General features: G+C 40.3%; 1 protein-coding gene across 7 annotated transcripts in view; it reads left to right on the top strand.

Moving 5' to 3' along the window:
• The window catches only part of LOC308255571 (testis-specific gene 10 protein), a gene marked incomplete at its 3' end in the record, with an annotated part of 124,655 nt that overhangs the window by 70,095 nt on the left and 37,749 nt on the right, over positions 1–16,811 (top strand). For all 7 annotated transcript variants that reach the window (XM_080683192.1, XM_080683187.1, XM_080683189.1 and 4 more), the window contains one exon: positions 14,176–14,385. In XM_080683192.1, coding sequence (XP_080539318.1) covers positions 14,176–14,385 — 210 coding nt within the window. The remainder of the gene's footprint in view (positions 1–14,175; positions 14,386–16,811) is intronic.

Genomic DNA, 16,811 nt, shown 5'->3' on the forward strand with positions numbered 1-16,811 from the left:
CTTATTAAACCCTTAAATGAATTTTAGAATAAAGTGATCACATTCCATGATTGAACATATGTTTTTCTTTTATATGCATTTAAGACTGGAAATTCCTCTCGAAATATTTCTTTGGCTATATCCCACAAGTTTTGAGGTAATTCTGTTATTGCCATTCAGTTTTCAATATCACCCAATTCTATTATGATTTATTTTTGATCCCTGAAGTTATTTTAAAAATTTTCAATGCACAAAGGACCTAAGATGATTATTCTATTTTTCATTTTGTTGTGTTTTATGATCAGATAAAATACCTTATGTGATATTAATTTTTTGGTGTCTATGAAGACTGGCTTGGTGAATATTTGTATTCACTTATTGTAAACTGTGTATGTGTGTATATATATAATAAATACAGATATGTTATATATATATAGTATACATTATATATTTATATATCTGATTATGTTTGTTAATAGTGTCATTCAATTCTTATAAATCCTTACTAAGTTTGTATTTTTCATCTTTTAGTTAGTGGAAGTAATGTTTTAAGATCCTCCTCTATTATTGTGATTTGTCTGTTTTTCTCTGAATGATTTTCTTGGTTTTTGCTTTATTTCTGAGACAATCGTTAGTTTCATACCAGTTTAGTATTTATATATCTCTAATGAAAATATTCTAAATTTGTGTAAGGACTCACTTGGATAACTAACACTATTTACTTAGAAGTATGTTTTATATATTAATATAGCTATCTACTTTTTTATTGTTGACAAAGTACTGGTATATCTAATTTTCAGTCAATTATATTGAAGTACAATTTATAAGAAATAAAAAGCACTCACTTTAAGAGTGTGATTTGATGAGTTATTACAAATGAACACACTTGCACAATCATCACTACAATCAAGTTATAGGACATTCTATCATCTCCCTAATTCCCTCAAGCCTTTTTGCAGTCAATCGATCCCAACTGGTAGGCAACTGCAGATTTGCTTTCCCTATTATTTTATGTAAATGGAATCACACAGTCAGTACTCATTGTGTCTTGGCTTCACTCACTCATCAGAATAATTTTGAAGTCATTCATTCATTCATCCTATATAATAAAAGCATAATATGCTTAATGTTCAGTCAACCGCTTGACCAGTCTCTATGATGCACATTGACCACCAGAGGCAGACTCTCTGACCGGTAGATTAGCTTGGTGCTGCGGTCCGGCTGATCAGGACTGGGTGAGAGGGCTAGACATGCCCTGGAGCCCTCCCTTGGTCCCTCCCTGGCTAGCTGGCCCCCATTGGCCCCAATAGGGACTAGGCAAGATGGCCCTGATCAGCCCCGATCAATCGCTGGCCAGGCCAAGGGACCCCACCTGTGCACAAATTTGTGCACTGGGCCTCTAGTATTGTCATAATATTCCACTGTCTAGCTATATCACAATTTGTTTACTTACCTGTTGACGGACAGTTAGTTTGTGTAGAGCTAGCTGCCATAACAAAATACCACAGATTGGGGGGTTTAAACAATAGAGATTTATTTTCTCACAGTTCTGGAGGCTGGAAGTCCAAGATCAAAGTGCCACAGGTTTAGTTTCTTCCAAGACCTCTCAACTTGGTCCACAGATGGATACCTTATCTCTGTGTCCTCACACATTCCTCTGTGTGTGTGCATCCCTGCTGTCTCTCTCTCTTCTCATAAGGACACCAGTTATATTGGATTAGGACCCCCTCCTTATGACCTCATGTAACCCTAATTGCCTCCTTAAAGGCTCTATCTCTAAATACAGTCACTTTTGGGGTTAGCCTTCTACATATGACTTTTGAGGAGACAGGTTCTTTCTATTTTGGACAATTATGAATTAAATTGGAGTGAACATAGCATGTAAGTCTTTGTGTGCACATATGTTTTTATTTTTCTTGGGTAAATAGGAGTTGAATTTCTGGATCATATGGTAATTGTTCTCAACTTTGCAAGAAATCAACACTGTTTTCCAAATGTAAGGTAGTATCACTTTACACTCCCATTTGCATTGTATGAGAGTTCCAGTTGCTCTACATCTTTCCCAATACATGGTATTGTTAATAGATGTGTGCACTTATCACGTTGTGGGTTTAGTTTGCATTTCCTTCATGACTAATGATGTTGAGCAGCTTTCCATTCTGTTTCGTATGTCTGATCACTAATATATCTCCTTTAGTGAAATATCCAAATCCGTGGCCCATATTTTTATTACGGGTCTTGTTTTTTAGTTGTAAGAATTTTTTTTTATTGCTCTAGATGTTCCTTTGTGTATTTTTGAATGTTTTCTTCCAGTCATTGGCTTGCCTTTTTATTTACTTAATGAATTCTTTTTAAGAGCAGGTTTAACATTTTTTTAAGTCCAGCTTATCAGTTTTCTTTCATAATTTGCACATCTTTGTCCTATCTAATAAATCTTTGCAAATACCAAGGTGCATAGATTTTCTTATGTTTCTTATAGAAATATTACACTTTTTATATTTACATCTAAGATACATTTTGAATTAATATTTGTATATGATGTAAAATGGTTAAGGCTTATTTTTTAAATTTATTTTTCAATTACACTTGACATACAATATTATATTAGTTTCAAGTATACAATACAGTGATTAGACATTTATATACCTTATGAAGGGTTTTCCACAAATCTAGTACCCATCTGATATTATGCATAATTATTACAATATTATTGACTATATTTTCCATCCTCTACTTTACACCCCTGTGACTATTTTTATAACTGGCATTTGTACTTCTTAATCCCTTCATCTTTTCCACCCATCTTCCCTTAATGCCCCTCCCATATGACAATCATCAATTTGTTCTCTGTATCTATGAGTTTGTTTTGTTTGTTTATTTTACTTTAGATTTCACATATAAGTGAAATCATATGGTATTTGTTTTCTCTGTCTTATTTCACTTAGCATAATACCCTCTAGGTCCATCCATGTCAAAATGGCAAGATTTCATTTTTTTTTATGGCTGAGTAATGTTCCATTTTATATATACTAGAGGCCCGGTGCACAAAATTCATGCACAGGGGTGTATGTCCTCAGCCCAGCCTGCACCCTCTCCAATCTGGGACCCCTCAAGAGATGTCCGACTGCCTATTTAGGTCCGATCCTGGTAGGATCGGGCCTAAACGGGCAGTCAGACATCCCTCTCACAATCCAGGACTGCTGGCTCCCAACTGCTCGCCTGCTTGCCTTCCTGATTGCCCCTAACCGCTTCTGCCTGCCAGCCTGATCACCCCCAACCACTCCCCTGCCAGCCTGATTGATGCCTAACTGCTCCCCTGCCAGCCTGTTTGCCCCTAACTGACCTCCCCTGCAGGCCTGGTCACACTAACTGCCCACTCCTGCAGGCCTGGGTCCCCCCCTAACTGCTCTTCCCTACAGGCCCGGTCGCCCCCAACTTACCTCCTCTGCTGGCCTGGTCACCCCTAACTGCCCTCCCCTGCAGACCTGGTCCCTCCCAACTGCCCTCTCCTGCTGGCCATCTTGTGGCAGCCATCTTTTGTCCACATGGGGGCAGTCATCTTTAACCACATGGGGGCAGCCATCTTCTGTTAGAGTGACGGTCAATTTGCATATTACTCTTTTATTAGATAGGATTAGATAGGATAGAGGCCTGGTGCACGGGTGGGGGCCTGCTGGTTTGCCCTGAAGGGTGTCCTGGATCAGGGTGGGTGTTCCCTTGGGGTGTGGGGCAGCCTGGGTGAGGGGCCTGTGGTGGTTTGCAGGCCAGCCACGCCCCCCCGGCGACCCAAGCGGAGGCCCTGGGATCTGGGATTTATTTATCTTCTATAATTGAAACTTTGTTTTTGTGTGCGTGTGTGTGTGTGTGTGTGTTTTTAAAAATATATTTTATTGATTTTTTACAGAGAGGAAGGGAGAGGGATAGAGAGTTAGAAACATCGATCAGCTGCCTCCTGCACACTCCCCACTGGGGATGTGCCCGTAACCAAAACTAAGGTACATGCCCTTGACTGGAATTGAACCTGGGACCCTTCAGTGTGCAGGCTGACACTCTATCCACTGAGCCAAACCAGTCAGTGCTATAATTGAAACTTTGTAGCCTGCTCACTCCATGGCCACAGCCATTTTTGTTGGGATTTATTTATCTTCTATAATTGAAACTTTGTAGACTTGAGTGGAGGCCAAGGCAGGCCAGGGCTGCGAAGCTTGGCTTCCTCCATTGCCAGGGGCAACTCAAGCCTCCTGCTCTCTCCAGCTCCATGGCTGCCGCCATTTTGTTGGGATTTATTTATCTTCTATAATTGAAACTTTGTAGCCTTGAGCGGAAGCCTGGGCTGGCCAGAGCAGACAGAAAGCTTGGCTTCCTCCATTGCCAGGGAAACCCAAGCCTCCTGCTCTCTCCGTGGCCGCAGCCATCTTGGTTGGGTTAATTTGCATACTCACTCCTGATTGGCTGGTGGGTGTGGCTTGTGCGTGTAGTGGATGTACAGTCAATTTGCATATTGCTCTTTTATTAGATAGGATATGGCATCTTTATCCATTCATCTCTTGATGGACACTTAGACTAGTTCCATAACTTGGCTAACCTATCTAATAAAAGGGTAACATGTAAATTAACTGTCCCTCTGTCACAAAGATGGTGGCGCCCATAGCCACAAGATTGTGGCGCCCAGTCCTCTCAGCCCCACCGGAGTCACCCAGTCCTGAGGCAAGCGTTCCACCTCGGCTGCGAAGGGCCTCTGGGCAGCAGGCACGGAGCAGCTGGTGGGGGGTGGGGGGTGCAGAAACGCTTGCCTATCGCCCCAGCAATAAGGCAAGCATTTCCACACCCGGCCGCGGATGGGCCTCTGGGCTGCGGAGAGCCTCTGGGCAGCAGGTGCAGAGCGGCCAGGCCCTGCAGAGAGCTACTGGTGCATGGATTATAAATAACTAGAGGCCCAGTGCACAAAATTTGTGCATGGGTAGGGTCCGTAGGCCTGGCCGGTGATCAGGGCCGATCTGTGGGGCGACCGGCAGGGCAATCGGTGGGGCCCCCCCTCTGGCACCCGCCTTGGCTGGCCTGGGGCCTGCGGGCTGGGGGCAGCTTCTGCATTGAGCATCTGCCTCCTGGTGGTCAGTGCTTGTCATAGCAACTGGTCGTTCCACAGGTTGTTCCACTGTTTGGTCAATTTGCATGTTAGGCTTTTATTATATAGGATACTGCAATGAACATAAGGGTGTACAAACTTTGCAAATTACTGTTTTGGATTTCTTCAGATAAATACCCAGAAGTGGGTTTTCTGGGTCATCTGGTAGTTCTTTTTTTAATTTTCTGAGGAACATTCACACTGTGGTTGCACCAATTTATAATGCCACCAATAGTGCACAAAGGTTTCCTTTTCTGATTTATTGATGATAGCCATTCTGACAGATGTGAGGGAATAGCTCATTGTGCTTTTAGTTTGTATTTTTATGATGATTAGTGATATTGAGCATCTTTTCATATGTCTATTGGCATCTGTATGACCTCTTCAGAGAAGTCCTATTCAGGCCTTCTGCCCATTTTTTAAATTGGCATGTTATTTTGGGGGTGTTAAGTTGTATCAGTTCCTTATATATTTTAGATATTAATCCCTATCCAGTGTATCATTAGCTAGTATCTTCTCCCATTCAGTAGGTTGTCTTTTCATTTTGTTGATGGGATGACAGGGTCTTTTTGACACTCTTCCTGACCACACCTAGCTGTTAAACTTCAATGATTTCTGAGCCATGCCAGCTGGGCTTTTAAAAATGTTTTGCGCCCCCCCCCCCCCCCCCCCCGCTTCTAGAAGTTCAATTCCAAGTATGTTAGAATAGAGGCCTGGTGCACAAAATTCGTGCACTGGGGGTAGTTGTCCCTCAGCCCAGCCTGCACCCTCTCCAGTCTGGGACCCACAGGGATGGGGCCTAAACCAGCAGTCGGACATCCCTCTCACAATCTGGGACTGCTGGCTCCCAACCGCTCACCTGCCTTCCTGCCTGATTGCCCCTAACCACTTCTGCCTGCCAGCCTGATCACTCCCTAACAACTCCCTACCAGCCTGATCGACGCCTAACTGCTCCCCTGACAGCCCGATTGCCCCCAACTGCCCTCCCCTGCAGGCCTGGTTCCCCCCAACTGCCCTTCCCTTCAGGCCTGGTTCCCCCCAACTGCCCTCCCCTGCTGGCCTGGTTGCTCCTAACTGCCCTCCCCTGCAGGCCTGGTCGCCTCCAACTGCCCTCCCCTGCCAGTCCGGTTGCCCCCAACTGCCCTCCTCTGCTGGCCTGATTGCCTACAACTGCCCTCCCCTGCCATCCCAGTTGCCCCCAACTGCCCTCCTCTGCTGGCCTGATTGCCCACAACTGCCCTCCCCTGCCGGCCATCTTGTGGTGGCCATCTTGTGACCACATGGGGGCAGCCATCTTATGTAAGAGCATGATGGTCAATTTGCATATTGCCTCTTTATTATATAGTATCATTTGATATAGTTCCATAGACCATAAAGGCTCTGTACATTTTGCCTAGCCTTTTTTTTCTTTATATTATATAATTGCTGATTTTGTGTCTTCAGATCTACTGATCTATTCTTCTAATGTGTCTAATCTGTTATTTCATTTAGTGAAATTTTAATTTAGGGATTATATTTTCATCTCCAAAATTGCATTTGGTTGTTTTGAATGTCTTCCACTTCTCATTATTTTTATTTTTTCTTTAAATCCTTGAGCATATCTAGTGCATTTATAATAACTCTTTTAATGTTTTTGTTTGCTAATTCCATCATCTCTGCCATATTTGCTTCTGTGTCTATTGACCTATTTTTCCCTTGATTATGGACCTCACTTTCCTTTTTCTGGGCCCATTTAGTAAATTCTAATTGTATACTGGACATTGTTAATTTTACATTGTTGAGGCTGATTTTAAAATTGTGGGGTTTACTTTGTCAAATTCTTTAGGATAACTCTAGAATGCTCTTTATTTTGGAGCTAGTTTATCCCCATAGCTAAGGTGTGACCCTTTTTAGGTCTCTATTGCCTTATGTATAGTCAATGAGTGTCAAATGTGTCTCCACTCTGGCTGAGATCTTGAATGATTTCTGACTTTATGTGAGATGTGGGGTTTGGTTCACAATTTTCTTGATAATTGTTTTTTCCTAGGAATTTGTTCTTTGTCTGACCTCTTGGAGTTTTACCTATGCATGTGCAGATTTCTGGCATTGCTCTGCATATCACCCTTCTGTCTGGTGGCACCCTTCTCTTCTGCTGCACAAGTTCTAGCCATATCAACTTGCTTTAACTTTGATCTTTATCCTTTGAGCTTAGTGCAATGACTGGACTATGTTTTGTTTCTTTTACTTGCATTATGGTCCCAACTTATCTTTAACAAGTGCTTTGACAACCATAGGGTTCACCTTTTTTGCTTCCCTTCTGTCAGAGACTACAGTTCTATGCTACCTGCTCTCTACCATCTGAAAACAGGTTTTCCCTCCTATATTTTGTCCATTTTTTCTAGTTGTTTGTGCCAACAGGGTAATTCAGACCTTTTTATTTTCTTTTGTCTAGATAATAGCTATTTTAAAGCCCCTGTCTGCTAGTACCATCATCTTTATCATTTTTGCCTCTGCTTACATCAACTGATCTTTATCCTGTTTATGGATCACATTTGCCAGCATCTTTACATGTCTCTGTGTGTGTGTTTTTTTTTTAATTGAATAATAGACATTGTGAATTTTACCTTGTTGAACATTAGATCTTGTCGTCTTTTTAAAAAGAATACTGGAGTCTGGCCAGCATGGCTCAGTGGTTGAGCTTCAACCAATGAACCAGGAGGTCATGGTTCCATTCCTAGTCAGGGCACATGCCTGGGTTGCAGGCACGATCCCCAGTGTGGGGCATGCAGGAGGCAGCTGATTGGTGATTCTCTTTCATCATTGATGTTTCTATCTCTCCTTTCCTCTCTGAAATCAATAAAAATATATTTATTTTTTTAAAAGGAGTATTGGATTTGTTCTGGTGGGCTGTACTTGCAGATCAACAGATACTTTCAAGATTGCTTTTAAGCTTTGATAGAGTAGATATAAAATGGTCTTTTCTGTAAGACTAGTTTAGGCCTACTACTAAGCTGTGTGGTAGGGTTCTCTATTAAATGTCCAGCCCAGAGTGTTCATTATCAACTCTTCACTTGGCAGGTTCCAACATTAATATTTCTCCAACTGTTATCAGCTGTGGGATTGTTTGCTTTAGAGCTCTCTGATGGATCTTTCTCAGGATTCTGGAGTTCACTCCATATATTCATGGCTCAGTATTCAGCAGCATCTCAAGAAGACTTCTAGGCAAATTTCTGGATATCTCTTTTATGTAGATCTCTTGTTTCTGGAACTCTACCCAGCATATTTCAGATGCTTATTGTTGTCTCCTCAGTTCAGCAAAAACAATTATGCTCTCATTGAAGTTCTTTTCCTGAACCAGAGGCTGGAAAGAGTCTCCAGACAGAAAACTGGGATGATCATAGGGCTCGTCTGGTTTGTTTTCCTTCTCACGATGTTCACAGTCCAATGACTAGAAGCAATTCTTTGTTTCCTTTCCTTTCCTTTCATCCTCCCACCCTACCTTTTCTTCCTTCCTCCCTCCCTCCTGCCCCTTCCTCCTTCCATCTCTCTCTTCCTTCCATCCTTCCTTTTTTGCCCTGTTCCTCTCCCCTCTTCCTACTCCTCCCTCCTCCCCCATCATCCTCCCCTTTCTTCTCCATCTTCTCTAACTTTTCTAGTTTTTAATAATAAGAATATAAATTCAATCCTAGTTATTTCTATGATAACTGGGAACAGAAGTATTATATATCTTTTTAAAAATCCTTTTCAACTGTTTGTCTCTCATAAAAATAATATTGGTTGAGTTTTATAAAATTCAATCTGAGAATACTTTTCTATTAACTAACTAGAGGCCTAGTGCATGAAAATTCGTGCAAGGAGGGTGGGGTCCCTCAGCCCGGCCTGCCCCCCTCACAGTCCAGGAGCCCTCAGGGGCGGGAGGCGACCCGGCGATCAGGGGAAGGCAACACCCCATCACACCTCTGCTGCTGCCACTGCTAGCAGCACAAGCCTCAGTCGGCTCTGGTTACCTGAGCCTTGGGCGGCCCTGGGTGGATGGGCAGTTGCCATTCGAGGCTTGCCTGCACCTTGGTTGTCAGCTGGGCAGCCGCCATCTGAGGCTTGCCTGCACCTCAGGCCGGCCCTGGGTGGCTGGGGGGCTGAGGGGACTGGGCGCCACCATCTTGTGGCTATAGGTGCCACCATTTTTGAGGGCGTGGCAGTCAATTAGCATATTCCCTCTTTATTAGGTAGGATAAGATTAATCTATTTGTATTAGTTTGAATTGCTGGCACATTTAGGTTTACTATTAGTGATTTACTTTTTACTCTCCACTTGTCATGATCCTTCAATGTTTCTTTTATTTTATCTGTCTTTTATGTGTTTGTTTCCTTACACACTTCCTACCCCCACTTTCTCATTGGTTTTGAAATTATACATTCTCAATCTATTCTTCTAGCAGTTAAAATTATAATATGCATAGTTAACAAAGTCTGTTATTAGAATCTCCAACCCTCTTAAGCAATATATGATTCTAGGAATATTTGAAAATTGAGTACAACACCCTGCTTACTAGGGCACATGTGCTCTCTTTTATTCTCTTTCTCATAAATACACACCAATCTTTTATGATATTTTTATAACTATTTTAGCTTCACATGTTTTTAAATATCCTTTTATTAATTTTATTTTTTATTGTTGACACTATTACAGATATCCCCCTCTCATCTCCTATGTCCGCCTTCCCCCAGGACCCACCCCACCCTTTCGTCTGGTCATCACCACACTGTTGTATTTATCTATCAGTTATGTATGCATGTTCTTTGGCTAATCCCTTACCTTCTTTCATCCAGTGCCCTTACTCTTCTCCCCTCTGACAAATGTCAGTCTTTTCCATGTATCCATGACTCAGGTTCTGTTTTGTTCATCAGTTTATTTTGTTCATTAGATTCCACATATAAGTGAGATCATGTGGTATTTGTCTTTCTCTGACTGGCTTATTTCACTTAGCATAATAATCTCCACGTTCATCCATGCTGTCACAAAATATATGGTTCCCATACAGAAGTTTCCTTGGGAGACATGGTACACCAATCACAGCTCTATGCGGCTCCCTGGCCCCTCTGTACCACCAAACTTGGCAGTATGGGGCTGAAGGTCAGCTCTATGCCGCGCTCTGATCTCTCCATGTGACTGCTCTCAGAAGAGCAGGGCCAAAAGTCCCAGGAGCTCTACATGGGCTCCAAACCCATCAGGATGGGGTTGAAAGTCCAGTTCCCCTGTGCCGCCAAACCAGCAGGGCAGGGCAGGCTGAGCATCCCAACAGGTGAGGGGACGGGCACCAGTTAGAGCTCAGAAGAGGGAGACGAACCCTCTTTCCCAGTTCACACAGTTTACTCACCTATGTCTCTTCCAAAAGCCTCCCCCCAAAATAGAGGGCCCCTTAAAGTCACTGCTGGGTGTAACCAGCAGACCCCATTGTAGGACCTGAGTATAATAGCATGGCATCACTAGCAGTTGGAGCAGGGGTCCTCAAACTTTTTAAACAGGGGGCCAGTTCACTGTCCCTCAGACCTTTGGAGGGCCGGACTATAGTTTAAAAAAAAAACTATGAACAAATTCCTATGCGCACTGCGGGCCCGGGATGAGTCGGCTGCTAAGCAGGACAGGCAGTGGCACCCGGCGGGCCGGATAAATGTCCTCGGCAGGCCGCATGTGGCCCGCGGGCCGTAGTTTGAGGACGCCTGAGTTGGAGTCTGTTTGGAGCAAACACCCAGGCTGGTGCCGTACCCTTAGGAGTGCTCTTTCCCTAAGAGGGTGTGATCTGAGTCTCCCAGGCAGTCTATATCCTCACTGATTCCTATGCAGGCTTCTCTTCCCATTTGTGTTGCTCTGGGTTGGGAATCCCTATGTGGGGTTGAGACCCTATGTTCCTATGGGGAGGTAGTTCCACAGTCACAATATCCTTCTGGCTTCTCAGCCACAGCCACACCTGCATAATGAGGCTGTCCACACCTGTGTGATGGGCTGTCATTTTCCATATATACACCCTTCTTACCAGGCCTCTATGTGGTTTCTGTGCTCCTTGGTTATAATATTTCAGATCAGCTAGCCTTCAATTGGTTTTTCAGGTTGATTGCTCTGTAATGTAGCTCTGCAGCCATCTTGAAATACTTTCTATGTCCTTAAAAATGAATCATTACTATTTTTATTATTTTTTCAGTCAATGTTTATTTGTATCCACCCACCTGTTTGCAAAAGTTTTTATTCATTGCTTCTTACATTCTATTTCTTCCTTCTAAGTTCAGTTTTCTTTCTTTAAACTTTCTTTATTTGATCTGTCAGTTTATTTTCTCAGTCTCTTCTGCAAATGGCTTCATTTTACCCTCATTCTTGTGTATTAGTTTAGCTGAATATAGAATTCGAGATTCAGAATTTTTCCCCATTATAATGTTGAACATAATTGTCTTATTTTATGGAGAAGTATGTTTTCATTGTCATTGTAATTCTTTATACTAGTAAGTCTATCTTGTCATTGTTCCTTTCAAGGTATTCTCTTTTTCTTTGTGTGTAGTCTCACTATTATATGTCTAGGTATGGATTCTTTTGGGGAGAAATGTCTTGGTTTGGTTGCACTATTTCAGTCAGAGTATCCATGCCTTTTATAAATCTGGAAAATACTCAGGTATTATTTCTTTGACTATTACTGCCTCCAAATTTACTCTACTGTTTCCTTTAACTTTTAAAATACACTTTTTGAATCTTCTAGCCCAAATATTTATTAATAGTTTATCATAGTTTCCATTTGTTTATCTCTCTGTTCTTTAATCTGTCTTCTAGTTTATTCTTCCTTCTCAAACTGTATTCGTCTGTTCTTTGATGCATTCATTAATTTTTCATTTATTTTTTTCTTTTTAGAAGTCCTACTTGATTCTTTTTCACATGTGTCTTGTTATTAATTTTTCTTTAATGTCTTTACAACTTTTAAGCATATTTTCTCATGCCTTCTAAAATATTTTGTTCAATAATTTGAAGTTCTAGAACTCTGATCCTGCTATGTGCTATGTTGCTCTGACTCTCACTATTTGACAGTAATCTCTTTAAAAAGGGCGTTGTTTCTTCTATAGACTCTTATATGACCAGGGATTTGGGTGGGCTTCTACAAAGGGACAAACTTTATGTTGAAGTTCAGAATTTGGATGGGTAGTGTAAAGTCTGACTTCAAAATTGAGTGAACTCAGACCTAAGATTTCAGTATCTTACAGCAGACATTTTTTTCCATATCCAAAGACTAGGTCAAGATAAACTTTTGTTTATATCTGTGAGGTTGAGTGGATTTTTCCCCCCTTGGAGCCTCCTCTCAACCGTCCCAAATTATGTACAGGTCTCAGTTCCAACTCTCCATTAATTCTACATGCTTGTCTCCTGTCCTTGCTTGAATGTTGAAACGTAAGTCATTCACTGTTAGTGGCTCTTTCTATCCCCAGCTCTTAGCTTTAGGCTTTCATTTGCTTCCTGCTCTGGCTCTGTTTTCTCTTTGTTTTTGGCATGTGAGAATTTTTCTTTCTTTCTTGAAAGCTCATCTATGAATTACATATATTCATTTGTTTATTTGACTGATGCATGACTCCCCTATAATCTGAAAGTTTTGTCAGAGCAGAGACCATTTTGCTTACCATTTAAGCAAATGTGCATTTAAGCACATTGGCTGGAGGATGATTTAAAGAATGAGTGAGGCCCTAGCCAGTTTGGCTCAATGGATAGAGCATCATGTTGCAGACAGAAGGGTCCCAGTTTCTATTGATTCTGGTTGCAGGATCCTCCCCCGCCCAGACCCTGGTCAGGGCTCAGGAGACAACCAATTGATGTGTTTTGTTTCACATTGATATTTCTCTTTGTCTTTTTCCCTCTCTTCCACTTCCTCTAAAAATCAATGGAAAAATATTCTTGGTGAGGATTAAAAAATAATAATACTTAAAAAAAAAAGAATGAGTGAAAAATACAGTGAGTGAGAAGGAAGGGAGGGAGAAAGGTAGAAGTGAATTGTGACCAAATAATTTTTTCCAGGAACAATATTTTAGTGCTTTGTACTTGTAAAAGTAGAAAAGTGTCTTTATTTGCCTCTCAGTTCTGTTATCTTCACATAATAGCAAATGCTTCTCTGTAGGTGGTAGTGTACTTAAGACTTTTTTTTTTCTGAAAAAAGGAGGGATTATCTTGAATGTTTAAAAGCATTTATATAACTTGAGTCCCATTTATATAACTTGAATACCATTTTTAAAACATGCTCTTATTTTTCATAATGTGGATTTATTCTTAATTTATACTTGCCCAGAGTCTTTTTCTGTAAGTTATTAGTAAGTGCTAGAGAGTTATCAGTCCTCATTTTATTATATTACTAGAGGCCCAGTGCACGAAATTCGTGCAATGGTAGGGTCCCTAGCGGCTGCCGGCTGCCAACCGGGGTCTCTCTCCTTTCCCCTGGCCAGCCCTGCCCCCTGGTTGAGTTCCCGGATGAACTCCTGATGGAAGGGACAATTTACATAATACACTTTTATTATATAGGATGATCAATATCAACATATAGAGGCCCGATGCATGAAATTCGTGCTCTGCCTCAGTCCCCAAGTGCTGCAACTTCATCCGGAAGGTCGTCCAGAAGATGTCTGGTCTAATTAGCATATTACCCTTTTATTAGTATAGATATTTTAAGAATTGGAAAATGAATATTATGAGTAAATTAGTGGCTGTTTCATTTGTCACTTTGTTGTTAAAGACAACAATAATATTTATATTCTAGAATAATAGAAACTGTGGCAAACAGACAGAACTATAGACCAAACATGTATATATCTCAACCAGCTTTGGGACTGAGACTTTTAAGTGGGAAAAGTTGTTTTCCAAATATGTTGACCACCTTACTCATGGGCTTTGTGTACAGAAACTTGAAACGCAAATGTATGTGTCATAGTGTTTTGTACATATATTACTACCTATAGCATCTGAAGTTCCTTATAATGTAAGTGTATTATCGTTAAAAGATTTGCCCCATTTAGTGCTCTATGTTGTAGTTTTTTTCCAAGTTAAAAACTATAATAATAATTTTGTCTTTGTAGCACTTGAATGCAGAAAGGTCTTACAAGGCCCAGATTTGTACATTGCATAAATCTCTTGTGAAGATGGAAGAGGAGCTTCAGAAGGTTCAGTTTGAAAAGGTGTCTGCCCTTGCAGACTTGTCTTCCACAAGGGAACTTTGTATTAAACTTGACTCAAGCAAAGAACTTCTTAATAGGCAGCTGATTGCTAAAGATCAAGAAATTGAAATGGTATGTAATGCATTTAAAATGTTTTATTTTTTCATATTTCTAGTATATAAAATTACTACAGGATTAGAAAAAAGTTCTGTTGTTAATATTACAACAAGCCTGTCTTTCACCTTTAGATTTCTTTTTTAAGTCCCAGAGATTAACTTGACAGCTGTATTCCAACAATTCAAGTAAGTAACATAACTCTTCCTCTGAGCATTTAATTTATATTTACTTTTGGCTAGGAGAATTATAAAACATCTTTACATACCAATCAGTAAAGAACCACGAGGTTGAGGTCTATCCAGCTAAATTATAACTCTAATGACATTCTTTTAAGCTAAATTTATTTACTAATTGGGTTCTTCTAAACTGTAGTTCATTTGATTATATCTACCATGTGCCTGACATTGTGCTTGCCATTATGACTATAATGTTCAAAAGATACAGGCCCCTATTCTCAAGGACCTTTCAGTATTGACATTGGGATGAATGTTATACTAATAAGAAATACTCACGGTTTTAGAGAGGGAGTTCCTGTTCAGCCCATGGGTGTCGGAGGGAGTGGACATACTAATGAGCACAGAAGAGATGAGGTGTTTCATTCAGAGGAAACAACAACATAGGGAATGTATGAAGGTAAAAGTGATTTCTTGAGTGAATAGTAAGTAATTTTCAATGGCCAGTGTAGCATGCATGGGTGAAAATGGCTGGAGATGCATCTGGAGAGACGGAACTCAGATCCTAAAGTATATGTATACAAATTGAATAGTGTAACTGAAGAATTAACAAATTTTGGTCATGTGTACATTTCTGTTATTTTCAAATCCTATTGAAATTTTAGTTTTCTTAGTCTACTATTTGTTAGGAGAATATGTTGCATTTGAGAAACATGTAGGTAGCTGGTTTCTGTAAGAATTTACTGTTTATATTTTGTGAATGAAGTATATGCCAGTATTGTCAGACTCTTCCTTTAATTGTTTTTTATTTCAGCAAGAACATTTTAATGATGAAAGTAACTCATAGATACTCACTGTAAAAATTTAAGTAATATGTCCTTAATTTTTTCTTTAAAAATACTTTTTACTTTGTGTTTTCAAATTGGGAAAATAATACATGTAATAATTGAAACATTTGTTATTTGTTGTTTTGTTTTTTCTTTTCTTTTCTGTTTTTTTTTTTTTTTAATACTAGCTACTTTAATAGTTGTTAAGTGGTCAGGCTAATGTAGCTTTTAATATACTCTCTTTGTCTTTCACTTTTGCCTTTTTAATTAGGATGTGTCTTGGTATGGGTTTCTTTGGGTCCATACTGTTTGGGACACTCTGTACTTCCTGGACTTGTGTGTCTTTTTCCTCTCCAGTTAGGGAAGTTTTTGTCATTATTTCTTCGAATAAGTTATTGATCCCTTGCTCTCTCCCTTCTCTGTCTGGTATCCCTATGATGCAGATGCTATTATATTTCATGTTGTTCTATAAACTAGAATATAAGAGAATTTAACTTAATAAAGAGTATCTGCAAAAAAAACCCCACAGTTGACATATACTTAATGGTAACAGAGTGAATGTTTTTCCTTGTTCTTGTCAGTAACACAGCAAATATGCTCTCCTCACCTCTGGTAGTCAGTATTGTACTGGAAGTTCTAGCCTGAGAAATAAGGCTAGAGAAAGAAACAAAAGGCATCCAGATTGGTACAAAGTAAAACTATCTCTATTTACAGATGATGATCTTACATATAGAAAATCCTAGAATCTACTTAAAAACTATTCAAACTAATAAATACATTTATCAAGTTTGCAGGATATAAGATTAATATATAATAGTCAATTATATTTTTTGACTTTTTTATTGTTTAAAATATTACATATATTAGCACATATATCTCCTTTTTTTCCCCCATTGACCTTCCCCCAGCTTCCCCTAACCCCTGTCGCATGCCCTCATCCCACCCCCCCAGTGTCTTGTGTCCATTGGTCTGCTTATATGCATGCATACAAGTCCTTTGGTTGATCTAACTCCCTCCCTCCCCAACACTCCCCAGCCTTCCCGCTGTAAATTGACAGTCTGTTTGGTGCTTTACTGCCTCTGTATCTATCTTTTTATTCATCAGGTTATAATGTTCTTTATTTTCCATAAATGAGTGAGATCATGTGGTATTTTCTTTCATTGCCTGGCTTATTTCACTTAACATAATGTTCTCCAAGGCCATCCATGCTGCTACAAATGGTAAGAATTCCTTCCTTTTTATAGCAGCGTAGTATTCCATTGTGTAGATGTACCATAGTTTTCTAATCCACTCATCTGCTGATGGGCATTTGGGCTGTTTCCAAATCTTAGCTATGGTGAATTGTGCTGCTATGAACATAGGGATGCATATATCCTTTCTGATTGGTGTTTCTAGTTTCTTGGGATATATTCCTAGAAGTGGGATCACTGGGTCAAATGGG

This window comes from Plecotus auritus, assembly GCF_963455305.1.
Source record: "Plecotus auritus genome assembly, chromosome: 8".
In the NCBI taxonomy this organism is placed as follows: Eukaryota; Metazoa; Chordata; class Mammalia; order Chiroptera; family Vespertilionidae; genus Plecotus; species Plecotus auritus.